The following is a 15,489-nucleotide window of genomic DNA, read 5'->3' on the forward strand; positions in this document are numbered from 1 at the left end:
GCAGATGACCCTTAAAAAGGCTAGATCAACAACTTGAGTCGACCTGAATGTACAACCCCCCTTTGCATATCGGTAGATTAATTATTTTCCGTTACATTGTATAAATTTGTGGTATCGAGCATTTTCAATTTGGTTATGAATTTATTTCATTATATTTTCATTTCTCAAATTGAAAGAAGAAAAACACGGGTCTAGTATTGATTTTGGTTCTTCGAACCGGATAGAGAATCAACCCGACCCGCCCGTCCCTCAGAATCCAAGTTTTAGGTTACCCGAGTCGCGGGTCAACTCAGCGGTGTTGGAAAAACATATTTCGTTATCCACCGCGCTGTCACTCTATTCAGTAGAGGGACCACACGTGACACGCCTTGTGTGGCCGTGTCTGATTACATTGCCTTCCAGGCTTTCGCGTTAAATACTTTCCACCTCTACGGAGATCACCTCCGAGTTATCGTTCTATCCGCTGCCGACAGGTAAACCTCTTCTTCTCCCCTTCTCTCCGATCTAACGCTTTTCGGTTTCTTGCGTCTCTCCATTTCCCCTATTTTCTCATCTTTCAGTTATTTCTTTTGTTCTTTAGAACGTCCAACTCTTGGCCCCTGTTACTGCAAATCGGTTTTTTTGTCCCCTTGCTGAAAAGCTGCCTGATTTCTTCTCCGACGCCCCAAATCATCTCCCCTCCTCCTTGATCTTTCTGTCTTTCACCCAGATCTGTCATTTTCCACTACGTTTGTGTGGTCGTTGGGGGAGAAATTGCTCTGCGTGTTTGTACGTTTGATCCTGTGCTGAAGTCTGTTAAAAATAACTCTGATTTTAGTGGATCTGACCAACTATTTATTCTGGATGTTGAAAGTTGAAATTATAATGAATGTTGTAAAGATGTTTGCTAATTTTAGTGGATCTGATCAACTATTCATTCTGGATGTTCAAAGTTGCAATTATAATGAATGTCGTCAAGATGATTGCTACTATCTCAAATTCAAATTGAACTTTATTCGCCTTTTAATCCATGAGAGGAAAGGTGGCCTGATATTACGCCCAAGTTAGTCTTGGATGGTGTTCAGCGCCTTACAGGATATAAATCTCGATCTGGATACACATTTGGAGATTAGTTGGTGGTGATTGGCAGCTATAAGGATGAACATTTTCTAACTCTTTGAGAAATAAAGCTAGTTCACTCCATAGTCATACAACTCACTCTAGGCAGATAGTGTTTTTCATCAGCTTTTTCTACTTACATGGGATAAGCATAACTTCAGACTTTTGGTTTGAACCGTATTTTTTGCATGAATAACCTCTGTATTATTTGATGCTGATTTTGTATTCTTGAAAGAGATTATTTCCTGATTTATGATTAAATATTTCTAGCTATTTGAGTAAGAAGGCATGCTTTGTTCTAACTTTCAATATCAGTAGCCATTCAGTTATATTCTGATCTTGTTAGAATACAGTTGTTTATTTGTCTCAGATTGGTGTTTCTCAGATTTGTCTCAGATTGTTTATTTCGAACCACATTGCAAGCATTTCTATCATGTTCGTGTATATGAAATTAGCTGTTCAGTATTGGTGCTGAACCTCATCATTGGAGTACTAGAGTCCATTTGAGTAGTATATATTTTTTGTTTGACTATGTAAAAACCCTCAGGTGTTTAATTGTTCATGAACTTCAGTAGTTGCCAATAATAGGAGTGTCTGAATTGAATTCCCTTTGATAGTCTATCAAAAGATCTTAATGGCGGGGTGCATTACTGATGGGGTTTTCATGTTTTCTTTAGGAACCTTTTTGCTGCTCTAAGATCACCAGTTTGGAAGGGCAAGACGAGAATGTCATACTACCGCAGAGGTGAAGATCGAGTTGATGACTTTGATGAGTATGATCCGACGCCTTATGGGGGTGGTTATGATCTTGCCCTTGTTTACGGCCGCCCTCTTCCTCCATCTGAGGAGACATGCTACCCTATCTCTTCTGGAGAGGGTTCTATCGACTATGGTAGACCCCAGTCTTCCTTTTATTCAGAAACCTCATCCGCTTATGGCGGAGCCGCCAATGATAGCCACAGCTACTCCTCAGAGGCCAAGCCTGAGCCGTCTTATGGCTTCCGTCCTCAGGCAGAAACATATGAAGGAAGCTACTCTGACCCACAACCCAACTATGGTTTCCGCCCTGGAATGAACAAACCTGGCTATGAGGTAGAGCAACCGGCTTCTGATTATGGATCTGGTTACACTGGTCACAGCGAGAGTGGGAGGCCCAAAAGAGAGGAATCGTCATATGGTTACGGTGGTGAATCAGATCAACCCAGCCGTTATGGTCAGCAAGGGGTTGAATATGGTGGTGGGAGGACCAATTATGAAAGGCCATCTTATGGTGGATCTACTTATGAGGGTGACGAAGAACCCCAGAAGCAGACTTATGGGAGGCCCAAAAGAGAGGAATCGTCATATGGTTACGGTGGTGAATCAGATCAGCCCAGCCGTTATGGTCAGCAAGGGTCTGAATATGGTGGTGGAAGGACCAATTATGAAAGGCCATCTTATGGTGGATCTACTGATGGGGGTGACGAAGAACCCCAGAAGCAGACTTATGGGAGGCCTAGTTATGGGCAGGTTGAGGAAGAGCCACGAAAGCAGACATATGGAAGGTCCAGTTATGGGCAGGATGAGGAAAAGCCACAAAGGCAGACTTATGGGAGGTCCATTTATGGACAGGAGGAGGAAGAACCACAAAGGCAAACTTATGGGAGGTCCAGTTATGGGCAAGGTAATGTGGCTGACGAACCCCCAAAGTATCAGGAATCCAACTATAATCCTGATGAGAGTGAACGATATGGTCGTACCAAATCGGTAAGATCACCTCACCTTACTCAGCTTAGAGTACTCTCGTTGATTTATCCGATTTATATATTTTATATGCTTCACTCATTGGTTCATTGTGTAGTATTTTTTTTTTGTTCTATATGATTATCCTGCTTTATGTTGGTTGATTAATGTTACATGTGAATCTTGTTTGTTAGATAAGAATACAAGTTGCACTTAGGTTCTCATAAATTTTTTCATTTGAAGGAAGCATGTCTATGGGGAGTCCCCTTGTTTTATCTGATGCATTTATTAACATGTGAGTCTTGCTCTTTAGATAAAACAAACAGAGCTCTTAGGTTTTCGTGCATTCCTTCATTTGAAGGAAGCCATGCGTCACCGAAAGGCCTCTTATTCCAGTCCCTGGCTACTAAATAAAGCTCCAATTTTAGAGCTGACTCAACTAAGATTGAGAAATAAGGAATGCGCTCCACTTTTATTTAGAGATAAATGAGCAAGAGGTAAATGGATGCCTAAAAATTTGAGTCACTCTTTCGTTTGGAATCGAGGATTGAGTTGATCCTTGTGGACCTAGCAGTTTTCTCATTTATTTGTATGTGAACTATGTATGCTATGAAGCTTTGTTATGAGAAACCTCAAGGAATCCCAACTTGGTCGATAATGGTTCAAGAAAATCTTTTCCAAAACGACCATGGGAATATCTAAATATGCATATCCTTGGATTCCTACATCTGCTACTATGTCTTATTGTTCTGTTCCGCTCTGGCTATTTTTCCAAATCTTTGGAAGATTTGGGCTTATCTATGTTAAATATGTTTATTGCAGCTTCAAACTGATTCAATGAAGTTATGATGTTTGCAAACTGTTTTTAAAAAAATAATATAACCTTCAATGAGTTGAAACACACAACATCTTAGTTAGAGCTATGTAGAACCAACTTAATCAGGAGGGAAAAAAAAATGCAATTAGACCTGAATTGTTTTAGGATCAGTTGGTCAAGTTCCTCTGTATAAGATGTTCTCTTACTCATGCTCACTTTCTTGGTATCATCTAATTTGAAATTACTCAAAACCACATTTTAAAGTTACTTGATTACCATTCGCAAAGTTCCCATCTGTTTCATTTATGTGAGAGTATTGTAGGCATCCATATGAATTATATAATTATCACTTGCAGAAAAAAAACAGAATATAATTGTGACAATAAATCTGCAGGTTTGATTCTGTTCATTCAAGTGAATATTATTGTTTAACTTAATGCAAGTCTCAAAAAACTTTTCTTTATATTCTAAAACACGAATAAGAAGTTTCTTAGAAAGACAAGTTGTTTAATTTTTGCTTATTGATGAAATTATTTGGCAGAAGGACGACGACTCTGATGATGAGAAAAAGGAGCGTCGTCACGGCAAACACCACCATCGCAAGCATTATGATGATGAATGAGCTAGGTGTACCTTTGGCTTCTCAACTTGCTTACTGCATAACATTATCTTGTTAAATAAATGAGGTTTGTCCTCTATGTTGGATTTGCTTTACGGCTTAAACCTGTCTGGTTTGCCTTTGAAGGTTGTTAGAAAAACTGGGTGTGCTATAAACTTTTTACTGTTTGAATAATTTCCTAAACTTTGTGAGGAAGAGTTTTCATTCTCATCTCCCTTTTCTTATGTTTGAATAGTTGTTTATGTGTAAAAGTATGCAGGCAGTTTAATCCCTAGAATTTGCCCGAAATATCATTCATTCGGACATTACAATCTCTTAATGGCTTTGAAGCTTCTATTCAGGAAAGACAAACTGCTTCGTTAGTCAAGTGGGATGTGGCCTATTGAGCTCGCCACAATTTTTTTTTTTGTTCCTTCTAAGTAATAAAAGCCTTACGGAGGAGAAGATATATCCTCCCTCCTTTCTGAAGTTGGAGGCCTATTTAAAAATGACCCTAGAACACAAAACCTAGCATAAATCAATTTCTAAAATCTAATTAAATATATATATTTTTATCTATTCTCTTTCTAAAGTGAAGATTTAAAATAAAAAATATTATTGTTATTTGAAAAATTAAGATCCTTAAATTATGGTGATATCACCAATTTTTTGCTCTAATATTAAGACTATTGAGTCAGAAAAACCTAAAAGGGGTAAAACTCGTGCCTTTTTCTTTTCGGAATACTTTGAAAATTAACATAATGATAATTAATTCAAATTTATCTATAGCTTTTTAAATATATCTATTTAAGATATTGTTTCATACACATCCATTGTCGTCTAGCCCGGTTAGGATACCTGGCTTTCACCCAGGCGACCCGGGTTCAAATCCCGGCAATGGAATGCACTTTTTGGACTTTTAGTCAAAGCATGGTTTGTTTGTATAAAAATAGATACTTACAAAAGGAAAAAGGAAGATTGGATTCAAATCCAATCAACCTTATTGCATTCTCAAAAAAATTATTAAATTAATTGAAATGAGTAGTTGAATATTAAAATTAGTATATTCAAATAAAAATTCAATTGGTATTTTTTGTTTAAAATTTATGAATCTCCATTGCCTTGAACTCTTGAGAAAAAAAAAAAGTTACTCTACTCAGGTCTCCTGCCTAATGAACTCCCGAGTGACAAATAAATAATTTTTCATATAGAAAGAGTATACAAATATAAGTTAAATAGTCATTGTGAAGAAAAATTAGTGTATTTGATAAGATAATAGATAACATATCATGTTGTTTAATAAATATTATATAATAAAAATAAACCAACCTAAGCAACTTAACAGAGGATTAACCTAAAAGAGTAAATTAGAATCCGAAAAAGGGATGGTAAGATAAAGGTAAACCGTAAGGTAATGGATGGATGAAAAGTAAAAATTACACACTCATTTCAATGAAATTATAAGGAGACACAGAAGATACACAATCGATGTAAACAAGAAAGCCAATACTAGAGAGGAGACACAGAGTCAAATTGCCTCATAAGAGTACCTTCTTTCTCAAGTCCCCGACCATCAATTGAAGGATTGAAGCCATTGGATCATACAAAATTTAGAGATGCACCAAGCTCTTATAAGCATTAAAGCCATAATCTCTTTTTCATCAACAAGAGCCCATGAGTCTTCTCTAAGAGAACCTTCTACATTATGCCTTTGCTATGAAGCTAAAAGTTTGGTTTAATTTTAAACCATTGTTTCCATGTCGCCTTGGATGTATGCTTACTCTAACACGAAAGCGAATCATTTGGATACCAAATATCTACAGTTCCGAGTGTTGCGTTTTCTTTATCTCCTTTCCAGCACATACGCTGTAACGTTCGGTATATAGCCCTCTACCGTCTTCTAATTATTAAGCTTCTCAAAAGCACACTGCAAATTCGCTCGTCTGACCAGCCAAAGCCTTCACCCTTTTTTCTCTCTCACGGTACAAATCCGTATCAGGTTTACTCTCCTCTCCAAGCGCTCTCTGTCTCTTGCATCTCTGCGTTGCGTACATCTCCCCGTTCCGAAACCCTAAAAACCCTAGGATACCAATCTCCCAAACCCTAACTCGATCTCCTCTAACTGCCTTGGATCGGTGCGACTCGTTTGATTCGTTTGCAGGTTCCCGCTCTTCGTGCGCCTATATCCGTTTCCAGCTGTTCGAATTTACTCCATTCCCGATCTCCACGATTCTGTGCTCTGCGATGGTCGAAAGCAAGGTTGATCTGCCGGAGGATCTCCTTTCGTTAAAGTCTTCCAACGAGCCTTGGGCAGCTAAAGGTATTTATTGTTTTCAACGTCTTTAGTGGAGGTTGTTGTTGTTTTAAGTATAGCATTGGTTGCTTGATTATGACTTGCATTGAACGGCGGATTTGGATGTGATTTTTTGTTTTCTGTCGAAGTTATGTTGTTGTGAGATTGGATTTTTTTTTATCCCGCGTTTATTTTTCTCTGGCTATTTGTTTTCCCTATGGCTATTGTATTACGAGTCTCGGAGTCATAGATCTTCTCGCTTGTAGTGTTTGTTGTTTTTCTTCCTGTTGCCGAATATTTTCAGATCTTTAAGACGTTCATGTTGACTAGTTTCTTACTTGATGGAATTTGTTGCTCTTCATTCTTGGTTGTGGCGGTACTTTTCGATTTGGTTATTCTTATAATTTTCTTCACTAGGGGCTTTGCTCATATTTTAGGACGCTGAGCCTCTTATTTGACTCAATGAAGTTTTTTGTGGATAAAGTTTTGTTCTAAAAAATCGTGTCCTTTTCTTCTTGACTTTATTCCATTGTTCGAACTGTTTTTGTTGCTATGTTACTTAATCTGATACGAGGTTTCATCAGAAGTTATTTTTCTACAAAGTCTCTCCGTTACCTCAATCTTGTTGTGTTTAGTTTTACTTGTTATTTGTCATCCATCTTTTATTAGAATTTTTTGTGCTAAAATTGTCGTTTCTGCCACGACAGATGCTACTGGCGGTGGAAATGATGATGAGAAGGTGCTCGTTGGGTTTCTTGATGACTCTAAAGGTACTTATATCTATTTTCATTTTTTTTTTAACCATGAATTGTGATGTTGCCGGGCAGTTCATCCTTGCAATCTTTAATGGCTGTTGAAATTCTCATATTCTTTTATCTGTATTGTGCATGGAGGTTTAAATTCCTTACTGCTTACTGGCATTTCTATTCATTTTGTAGATCAAGCAACATCAGAAAGCAGTATACCTTTATCTCCTCAGTGGCTGTATGCGAAGCCAACCGAAAGTAAGGTCTGTCTTTTATGTGCATCAGCTATATATTTTTCTCAATTTTTATTGAGACATGTGATAGTCAGTGGTTGGATGAGTATGCTTTTCAGAAAGCAAGTGCAACATTTTTCTGTTATTTGTATGCAAACTCTGTTTTAGTTTTAGTGGGTGGTGGTAATATGTGGCTGTAGTTTTCCTGATACGGTCGTTTCTGTTTGTCTGTCTTCAATGAGGTGCCAAGGTTATTCAGTTTTAAGTGCTCATATCTTATCAATTTTGCCATGTTAGTTGTAGCTTTGCAAGCCTATCCATCACCTGTTGCATGCTGTTAGCAACACGTTGCTCAAAAGACGATTGTTGCACATATCTTTATATTTAATTTATTTTTTTCTAATAATGAAGAAAAGAAGCAACACGGACATCTGTTGCTATTAGGAAAGGAGAAAAAAATCTTTTTCAGTAGTAAGCATTGGTTATTTAATTATTGGTTACTGATACCATTGACTTATGGTAATTAATTGTTTGTATCAAAACCACGTCTTTGTTTTATTTTTCATCATTCATTTATTCCTCTGATGTTAATATTGTCAAACATAAGTGTGCAAGTGTATTTGGAGGGGCTTGGAAGTATAGCTGACAGAAGGTCTATGTTCTTGCTGTGGCTGTAATTCTCAATTGTCTTTTTGCGTGATAGCATTCCTGACAGACTTATTTTTCTTATTTATTTTCTAGGATACTCGTATGCCAAATCCTTTAACTGCTGGAAACTCCACAGATCCTTCCCAGAAGGAGGGTTGGCGCTTGGAAGGATCTCAAGACAAGAAAGAATGGAGAAGGAATGCATCTGAGATTGACAGCGGTTGCCGTTGGCGTGAAGAGGAGAGAGAAACTGGGTTACTGGGTAGGCGAGAGCGCAGAAAAGAAGGAGAAAGAGAAAGTGAATATCGGAAAAATGATCGTCGAACTGACAGTGTTTCAATCCGAGAAACCACTGATAGGACATCATTGTCTTCCACTGACAGGTGGCATGATGTTGGTGGTCGTAGCTCTGTTCATGAAACACGGCGAGACAGCAAGTGGTCTTCAAGATGGGGTCCCGAAGATAAGGAGAAGGATCCTCGAACTGAGAAGAGGACAGAGACAGAAAAAGAAGACGTCCACAGTGAAAAACAACCCTCCTTTGTGGGAGCCAACCGTTCTGCTTCTGAGGTTGATTCTCGTGATAAATGGCGGCCACGCCATCGGCAGGAAACTCATACAGGTGGGTCCTCTGTCTATCGTGCTGCCCCAGGTTTTGGGCTGGAGAGAGGTAGATCCGAATCTTCTGTGGGGTTTGCTCCTGGTCGAGGTCGTTCAAGCATTATCGGTAGTTTGCCAATTAGTAGAATTTCTACTTCTGGTCCCATTGGTGCTACTCGTTCAGATAAGAGTGATGTTGGATACAGCAAATCTGGTTTGCCAGGAGGTGCATTTTGCTATCCAAGGGGCAAACTTCTTGATATTTACAGAAAGCAGAAGCTTGTGCCTTACTTTGAGAGCATGCCTACTGGGCTAGAGGAAGTGCCTCCAATAACACAATCAACATCACTAGAGCCATTGGCCTTTGTGGCACCAGATGCAGAGGAGGAGGTAAATTTAATCTTGAAATGACTCCCAAGGTAGTTTCTAAATATCTGTAGAAATCGACTGGAATGGTGATCGAAATGTAGTTATTGCTTTAAATTTATTTCCATTTTTGGTGCTCTAGAGAAGTTCCGAGGGGTGTTGCTGTGGTGTTTGTGGATGCGGTATGACATGTTGGAGCTGTTCATTCTTTGCAAGTCATTGCTTCCATATTTTCTCCGTTTTATGTTTTACAATCTAAATTTTAATTTCATGGTATGATGCTTTGAGTTGTTGAAGGGAAGTGCAAAAAGTTTGTGCATGAGCATCTGCAGTATATATCAGTCAATGAAGGACTTAAAAGTATCATCTAATTTTTTATAGATTCTGAGACACTGAGCTTTTTGTAATTGGTACTTATAGAACCCTGCATAGAGTTAGCAGTTCATATATGTTTGCGAATGGGGAAATATGTTAATTCAAACGATGTTGTTTTATTTGTAGAAACTATTTATAAATTTACATGTTAGGAAGTTTGTCTTTAATGCTGGAGTGTTGTTCTGTGATACATGAATAGTTTCTTCTATTGGCTTCTATTGTAGGATTTGAAGTTCCTCTCTCCTAAGATGTACATTGCATTTCTTCTAGTTGTGTTAATTTGAGTTTAAAAACTAGTAAACATTGATGCTTCAATCAGTCTGAAGCTTAACTAGTGACATTTGCCATTTTCTGGTTTTCAGGCTGTTCTTGAAGATATCTGGAAGGGGAAGATCACCAGCAGTGGAGCATCTTATCACTCAACCAGAGACAAAAATGGAAGAGCCAATGACAGTGATGCAGGTATTCAGTTATCTATCAGCCTTTCTTCAAATAATATTTATCTGTTTGTTGTAGTTTGATAATCTCTGAGGAGATCTTTTGCCTAGGTGTTTCAGATGTTTTTTCAACTGAGAGCAAACTTAAGGCACCCCTCCTTTGTGGCAATAAGGAAGTTTCCGGTGAGCTCTATAGGAAATTAAATGAGGAGAGTCTGTCTAATGATGTTTTAACAAGCATACTGGAAGGTAAGGAAAACTTTCTATCTATTTATTGCTTAAAAATAGTAAATATTCAGATACGCTTAAGTTTTCCTTTCAACATTGATTTTGGTCGCATCATTCCTTGTGCATATGAATCTCTTTTGCCTTCTTCCAGATCCTGATTCTTGTTCTAGGAGTGAAAGTAAAGTCATGAGTGCAATGGAAATCTCCAGCTTAAGGGAGCCAGTTAGCAACAGCCAGGTTGATTATGACCCAAAATTTAGTGACACCAGCCTGGTAAATGGTCATGAGCATGTTGAAGCTTCAAATTTTCTGAAGCAACTTAAGTTTGCAGAGGGTGGTTCTGTTGCCTCTTCTGATAGTCCTCTACCTGATGATACTAGCTCACTTTTTGATCTGCTAAATCCAAAGGAGATTGCTAAAAGTGAACAGCTTGTAAATGCAACTGATTTAAAGCCATCAGAGCATGTTCTTCCACCTGAAGAAATTAGTCTGTATTACCGAGATCCACAAGGAGAGATACAGGGACCCTTTTTGGGTGTTGACATCATTTCTTGGTTTGAACAAGGGTTTTTTGGCACTGATTTACCAGTGTGTTTGTCAGATGCTCCAGAAGGAACACCTTTTCAGGAACTTGGAGAAGTCATGTCACATTTAAAACTTAAGGCTAGATCTGGATCTTCTAGGACTCAGTTGAGCAGCGATCTACGACTTTCTGATGCAGTGGAAGGAAAATTCGAGGCTAGTACAGCGGTTCCCGATTTTGTTAGTTTGACTGCCATAAATGAGCAGCAGTGGGCCACATCAAGAGAATCCAGGATCGAAGAAGCAATGGAACCCCATTATAATATGGGGCCAGCTTCTTGTGCAGAAAGACCTCCTAATATCTCCAACTCAGTGAGGCAGCACTTTCATGAATTTGCTGGTCAAGATACTGAAGGTTAGTCAACGTATATATTTTTTCCTTTTTGTGTGTGTCCTTGTTTGGATGTGTGTCCTTGTTATGTGTGTGTTTCTGTCTGTTTGTTTTGTATTTTGAGGCTTCTCTTTTGAACATTTTAGTAATACTTTTTTTTTTTTTGTATTGCAGAAGTATTATTTTCCAGGAGACCGGAGAGTAGCAGTGGGATTATGAGAGGGAAGCCATCTGCCAATCTTCATGATACTTTAGGAAATGTGGCTAGCAATCATTTTCTAGCAAATGAACGTGTAGAAGCAGGCATTCACAATCATAAAGTCTTGAAGGATGGTGATAACTTGCATCCTCTAGGCCTTTTGTGGTCTGAGTTGGAAGATGGCACCCATTTGAGGCGGTCCCAGTCATCCAACATCAGTGATATTGGCCACATAAAGGAGAACTCTCTTTTTAGCCATAAACTGAATTCATTCAATGGGCAGGTTGATGACTCAACCATTTCTGACGCGTGGGCTGATAGTTACAGAAGAAATGCCCTTGCAAACTCGAATGTTATCCAGGATGCTAGGGATGCTCACCATCTTTCACACATGGAACACGATCCTGGTCGGTCTGAACTGGCAGAGCACTTTCTGCTGGCACAACAGTTACAGAAACAACAGCTTCAACAACAATTATTGGGCCATCCTTCCTCTATGCCTAATCCGAATGGTTCAGTTTTGGATCAGTTCTCTGGAACTGGTCATCCGCATGTCCTGAGTCCAATTGGGCAAGCAGGTCCAGATATGGAACATCTTTTGAAGCTTCAGTTTCAACACCAGCAGCAACTTCAATTCCAACAACAAGAACAACAGTTGCGACAACAGCAACAGCAGCAGCTACTTCATCACCATCAGATGCAGTTGCAACAACAACAGCAGTCTCAAGTTCAGCAGTCTATCCTTGAACACCTGTTGCATCAGCAACAGCAGGTGCATGAACACCATCACCCTGGTTTTGGACAGTCACGATTGGACTCTATCAGAGGCAATCAAAACATGCTTGATCAAGTTATTTTTAGACAGCATCTTTTCCATGAATTGCAGCAACAGCAGCAGCAGCATAGGGCTCTCCATGATCCTGCCTTGGAGCAGCTCATCCATGCTAAATTTGGCCAGAGCTTGCAGCCAGATCACCACAGAGATTTGTTGGAGTTGCTTTCACATGAAAAGCAAAGGCAGCAGCAGATGATTCCCTTGGAACATCAGCAGCTTCTTCTAAATTTGCAGCAGCAAGAGCACCAGCAGCAGCTTCAGGCAGCAAGAGCATTGAGGCAGCAGCAGCAGGCTATGGAGGAAGAGAGGCAGCATATTGGTGTCTGGTCTGTGGATGAATCTTCACAGTTTGGCAGGACTGGTGCCCAGCCTATGGGTTTCAATCCTTTAGATGTTTACAATAGGCAACAGCAAAGGCCTTCTTCATCATATGAGCAACCGAGCAATCTTGAACGCAACCTTGCATTACATGAGCGCCTTCAGCGAGGGGGGCTTTTTGAGCAGCCCAACTCATTACCCTTTGAACGTTCAATGCCTGGTGGTGATGTTGGTCCTGGGATGAGCATGGATCATCTTGTGAACTCTCTAGCTAGGGGAGTTCAAGGTCTAGAAGTGCAGGACCAGCATACTCAAATAGATTCTTTTTCTTCTGGTATACACTCTCATCGTCAACCCCAGTTCCTTCCTAACCAACATCATGCATCTCATTTGGATGCAATTGAGAGTGGATGGTCAGATCAGCCCAATGGACAGCTACCAAATGGTTGGCTAGAGTCACGGTTTCACCAACTGCAGTTAGAAGCTGAACAAAAAAAGAGAGAGTCTGAAATGAACCTCCTTGGTGACGATCCTAACTCATGGCCATCGGCGTTAGGAGGTAGTGATGAAAGCTCTAGGCGAGCTTTAATGGATTTGCTCCAGCAAAGAGCAGCTGTTCATTCTAACCAGTCTTTAGAGATGAGTATTGGTGGGATTCCTTCTCCTTATGAGAGGAGGGAACCATCTTGGCTGGCATCTGTGTCTGCTTCTGATCATCTATTTAATTCTCTACCGGGTCAAGCAGGCCTTGGTGATTCTTTTCCAGATGTCTCTCATGATCTGAACTTGGGGAATGTGACTGGTGTGGATGAGCAAGCTAGCAACATTGAAAGTATTGACAGATTGTCTTTCAGATCCAGTTCTGGAGTGTTTGTGGGGGAGGAACAGTTCTTTTCTGGAATAAATGAGGCAGGCCAGCCCATTTACACAGATTCTATCATGATTGGTAAGGGAATGGACCTCTCTGAAACAAAGGATGGGAAGAAGGCGAAGAAAAGAGGGGCTAAAGCCAAGGTGGTGAACAAGCCAGTGAGTGAGTCTGAAGGTTTGATTGAACTAGCAGGATTGGCTGTTACTGGTCCGGGAGAACTTCCACCTAGTGCCCCTGTGAGGCATCCTTCACTTGGAGGTACTGGTTATTTTTCTTATATTACTTATCTTTCACTTTTCTGGTACATATTTGAGCTTTTTCCATAGTTGTTAAGTGCTTGATGATATATTTACAGGTGTGAGCATGGGCTTTTACAATTATGAAATTGGAGCGGAAAGTGGTGCTTATGATGATGAGATGGCTAAAGACAGGTGAAAACTTTGGTGTCATGTGATAAATGCTTAATTATAATGTTTATCCTTGATTGAAGTGTTTCTAGCACGGAAGGATTGCATTAGTTATTCAGTTGTTAGCTATCCTTAGAATTTGGCTCTCTTAAAAACCAACCTTGGTAGTATTTTTCTAATATTGTTGTTTGAAGAAAGCTTCTGAGGGTTGAGTTTTTCCAGTTTGCGATCTGACTGTGAACGGGCCTAAAATCTTCTGTAGGTTACTATCTTGTGGCCAACTGTCAATGTAAGTTTCTGGTTCAAAATGGTGGCTTCTGGTGTAATTTAAGATTTCCATGAATTAGTGAATTCTTAACTGAGTTTGTGTGGACGATATTTGATGTGCTTTTTTGGTGAAACATTTGAAGTTTTTTGAGTCTCTTGGAGTATATTTTAACTAAACTTTGTCATAGTAATCTCTAAGTGGATGCAGTTTGATCATGTATATGTGCCTTTTTGTGATGAAGTGCATGACATTATTGCATGTAAAAAGTGCGTACAGCCACCATCTTCTTCCAAAAGGGGGAGAAAGAAAGTGTGGAGAATTTGGAACTAGCAAATCCATATCTAGCTTGAGATCTTCAGTTGTCTGCTGTTCTTGCAGGATTCCAACACTTCTTTCAAAAGGGCTTGATGACTCCATGTTGAAGCGTCCACCTGTTTCGCATTCCTTATCTACCCAAGATGCATTAGCAGAGCTGGCTTGTGGTTCCATGGCGAAAGCAAAGAACCCAGCACATCTTGGAGGAGCTCCTGATGGTATGAACTAGTCAAGTATTTCTTTCAAATATTGCTTACGAGTACGGAGGAGCTCCTGATGGTATGAACTGTCCTTATCTTCTTAACATTGCTTTTTGGGATCTGCAGAGGGAAGAAAAGACTCCGGAGGGAACCCAAGTGGTCAAGTGGAACCTCTTGTCTCAGGCAAAAAAGACATGCGATTTCGTCGGACCTCATCTCTCAGTGATACAGATGTTTCAGAAACGTCTTTCATTGACATGCTGAAGAGTACCAGGAAGCCAGCGCCTGCTCCTGAGCTTGATGCTGGGGCACATGAGTTCGATGCAGGGCAAGGGGCAAAAAGTGGGAAGAAGAAAGGGAAGAAAGGAAGGCAGATTGATCCAGCACTCCTTGGCTTCAAGATTTCCAGCAATCGCATCATGATGGGTGAGATCCAACGACTGGAGGATTAGCTTCTTTTCCTCACGGATTTTTTTCTCTTATTCATTGTATCCTCTTTTGATTGTATAGGGTTTGTATCCCACCTCACTGTAAAGGTTTTTGTGGCGCAAGTATTCTTTTATTTTTATTTTTATTTTCATGTGGTGAAAATCCTAATTGAGTTTTGAGAATTAGGCAGTTTCACCTGCAGTGTCATATAAGCTTGACGGTTAGAAGATGTACATAGAAATAGAAATAGAATTTTGTTGGATAAACTTTTTCACGCCCCAGAGCCTTTTGCTGAACTGGGGAAGGTGATTAAAAATTCTGATACTGTGTATCTGCCTTTATGTTTTTTCACCATATCTTGGTCTTTTAGAAATATGCATCTGAGAACATTAATTGTGTCTATGAATACGTTTTGTGAAAATCTGTCTGGTGGGCAAGCACCAATGGGCTGTCACCTACATAATGTCTGGGCATTACTAATGTAATGGGAAAATTATCTACTTTTATCATATCTAATAGGAAATGGATAATATTGAATAATTTATTTATTTACTTGTGTGGGTATAACTTAAA

At 39.6% G+C, this 15,489-nt stretch overlaps 2 protein-coding genes and 1 non-coding gene across 8 annotated transcripts; all 3 read left to right on the forward strand.

The window, feature by feature from the left end:
• The first annotated feature begins 395 nt into the window (after nt 1–395).
• LOC137952960 (uncharacterized protein At5g39570-like) lies at nt 396–4,466 on the forward strand. 2 transcript variants are annotated; one of them, XM_068800104.1, is made up of 3 exons: nt 396–473; nt 1,776–2,844; nt 4,179–4,466. In XM_068800104.1, the coding sequence occupies exons 2-3, from the start codon at nt 1,825–1,827 to the stop codon at nt 4,257–4,259; spliced, it is 1,101 nt and encodes a 366-aa protein (XP_068656205.1). In that variant the 5' UTR covers nt 396–473; nt 1,776–1,824; the 3' UTR covers nt 4,260–4,466. The 2 variants fall into 2 exon arrangements, with proteins under 2 accessions (XP_068656205.1, XP_068656214.1); XM_068800113.1 differs by having other exon boundaries at nt 4,182–4,466.
• Nucleotides 4,467–5,064: 598 nt separating this feature from the next.
• Nucleotides 5,065–5,138, forward strand: TRNAE-UUC (transfer RNA glutamic acid (anticodon UUC)). The gene has a single exon. It is a non-coding gene; the product is annotated as a tRNA-Glu (tRNA).
• Nucleotides 5,139–6,182: 1,044 nt separating this feature from the next.
• On the forward strand, nt 6,183–15,311 carry LOC137952976 (protein ESSENTIAL FOR POTEXVIRUS ACCUMULATION 1-like). Of its 5 annotated transcripts, XM_068800125.1 has the most exons (12): nt 6,200–6,234; nt 6,397–6,555; nt 7,236–7,298; nt 7,467–7,537; nt 8,249–9,145; nt 9,859–9,958; nt 10,045–10,182; nt 10,313–11,098; nt 11,249–13,555; nt 13,653–13,728; nt 14,351–14,505; nt 14,614–15,311. In XM_068800125.1, the coding sequence occupies exons 2-12, from the start codon at nt 6,480–6,482 to the stop codon at nt 14,937–14,939; spliced, it is 4,995 nt and encodes a 1,664-aa protein (XP_068656226.1). In that variant the 5' UTR covers nt 6,200–6,234; nt 6,397–6,479; the 3' UTR covers nt 14,940–15,311. The 5 variants fall into 5 exon arrangements, with proteins under 5 accessions (XP_068656236.1, XP_068656245.1, XP_068656262.1 ...); XM_068800135.1 differs by having other exon boundaries at nt 6,183–6,555; nt 10,054–10,182; XM_068800144.1 differs by having other exon boundaries at nt 6,183–6,555; nt 7,467–7,532; nt 8,292–9,145.
• Nucleotides 15,312–15,489: the final 178 nt, after the last annotated feature.

This window comes from Aristolochia californica, unplaced genomic scaffold (assembly GCF_029961685.1).
Source record: "Aristolochia californica isolate CCGP_79_NKW_82.1479 unplaced genomic scaffold, dmAriCali1.0.hap1 SCAF_1, whole genome shotgun sequence".
NCBI lineage: Eukaryota > Viridiplantae > Streptophyta > Magnoliopsida > Piperales > Aristolochiaceae > Aristolochia > Aristolochia californica.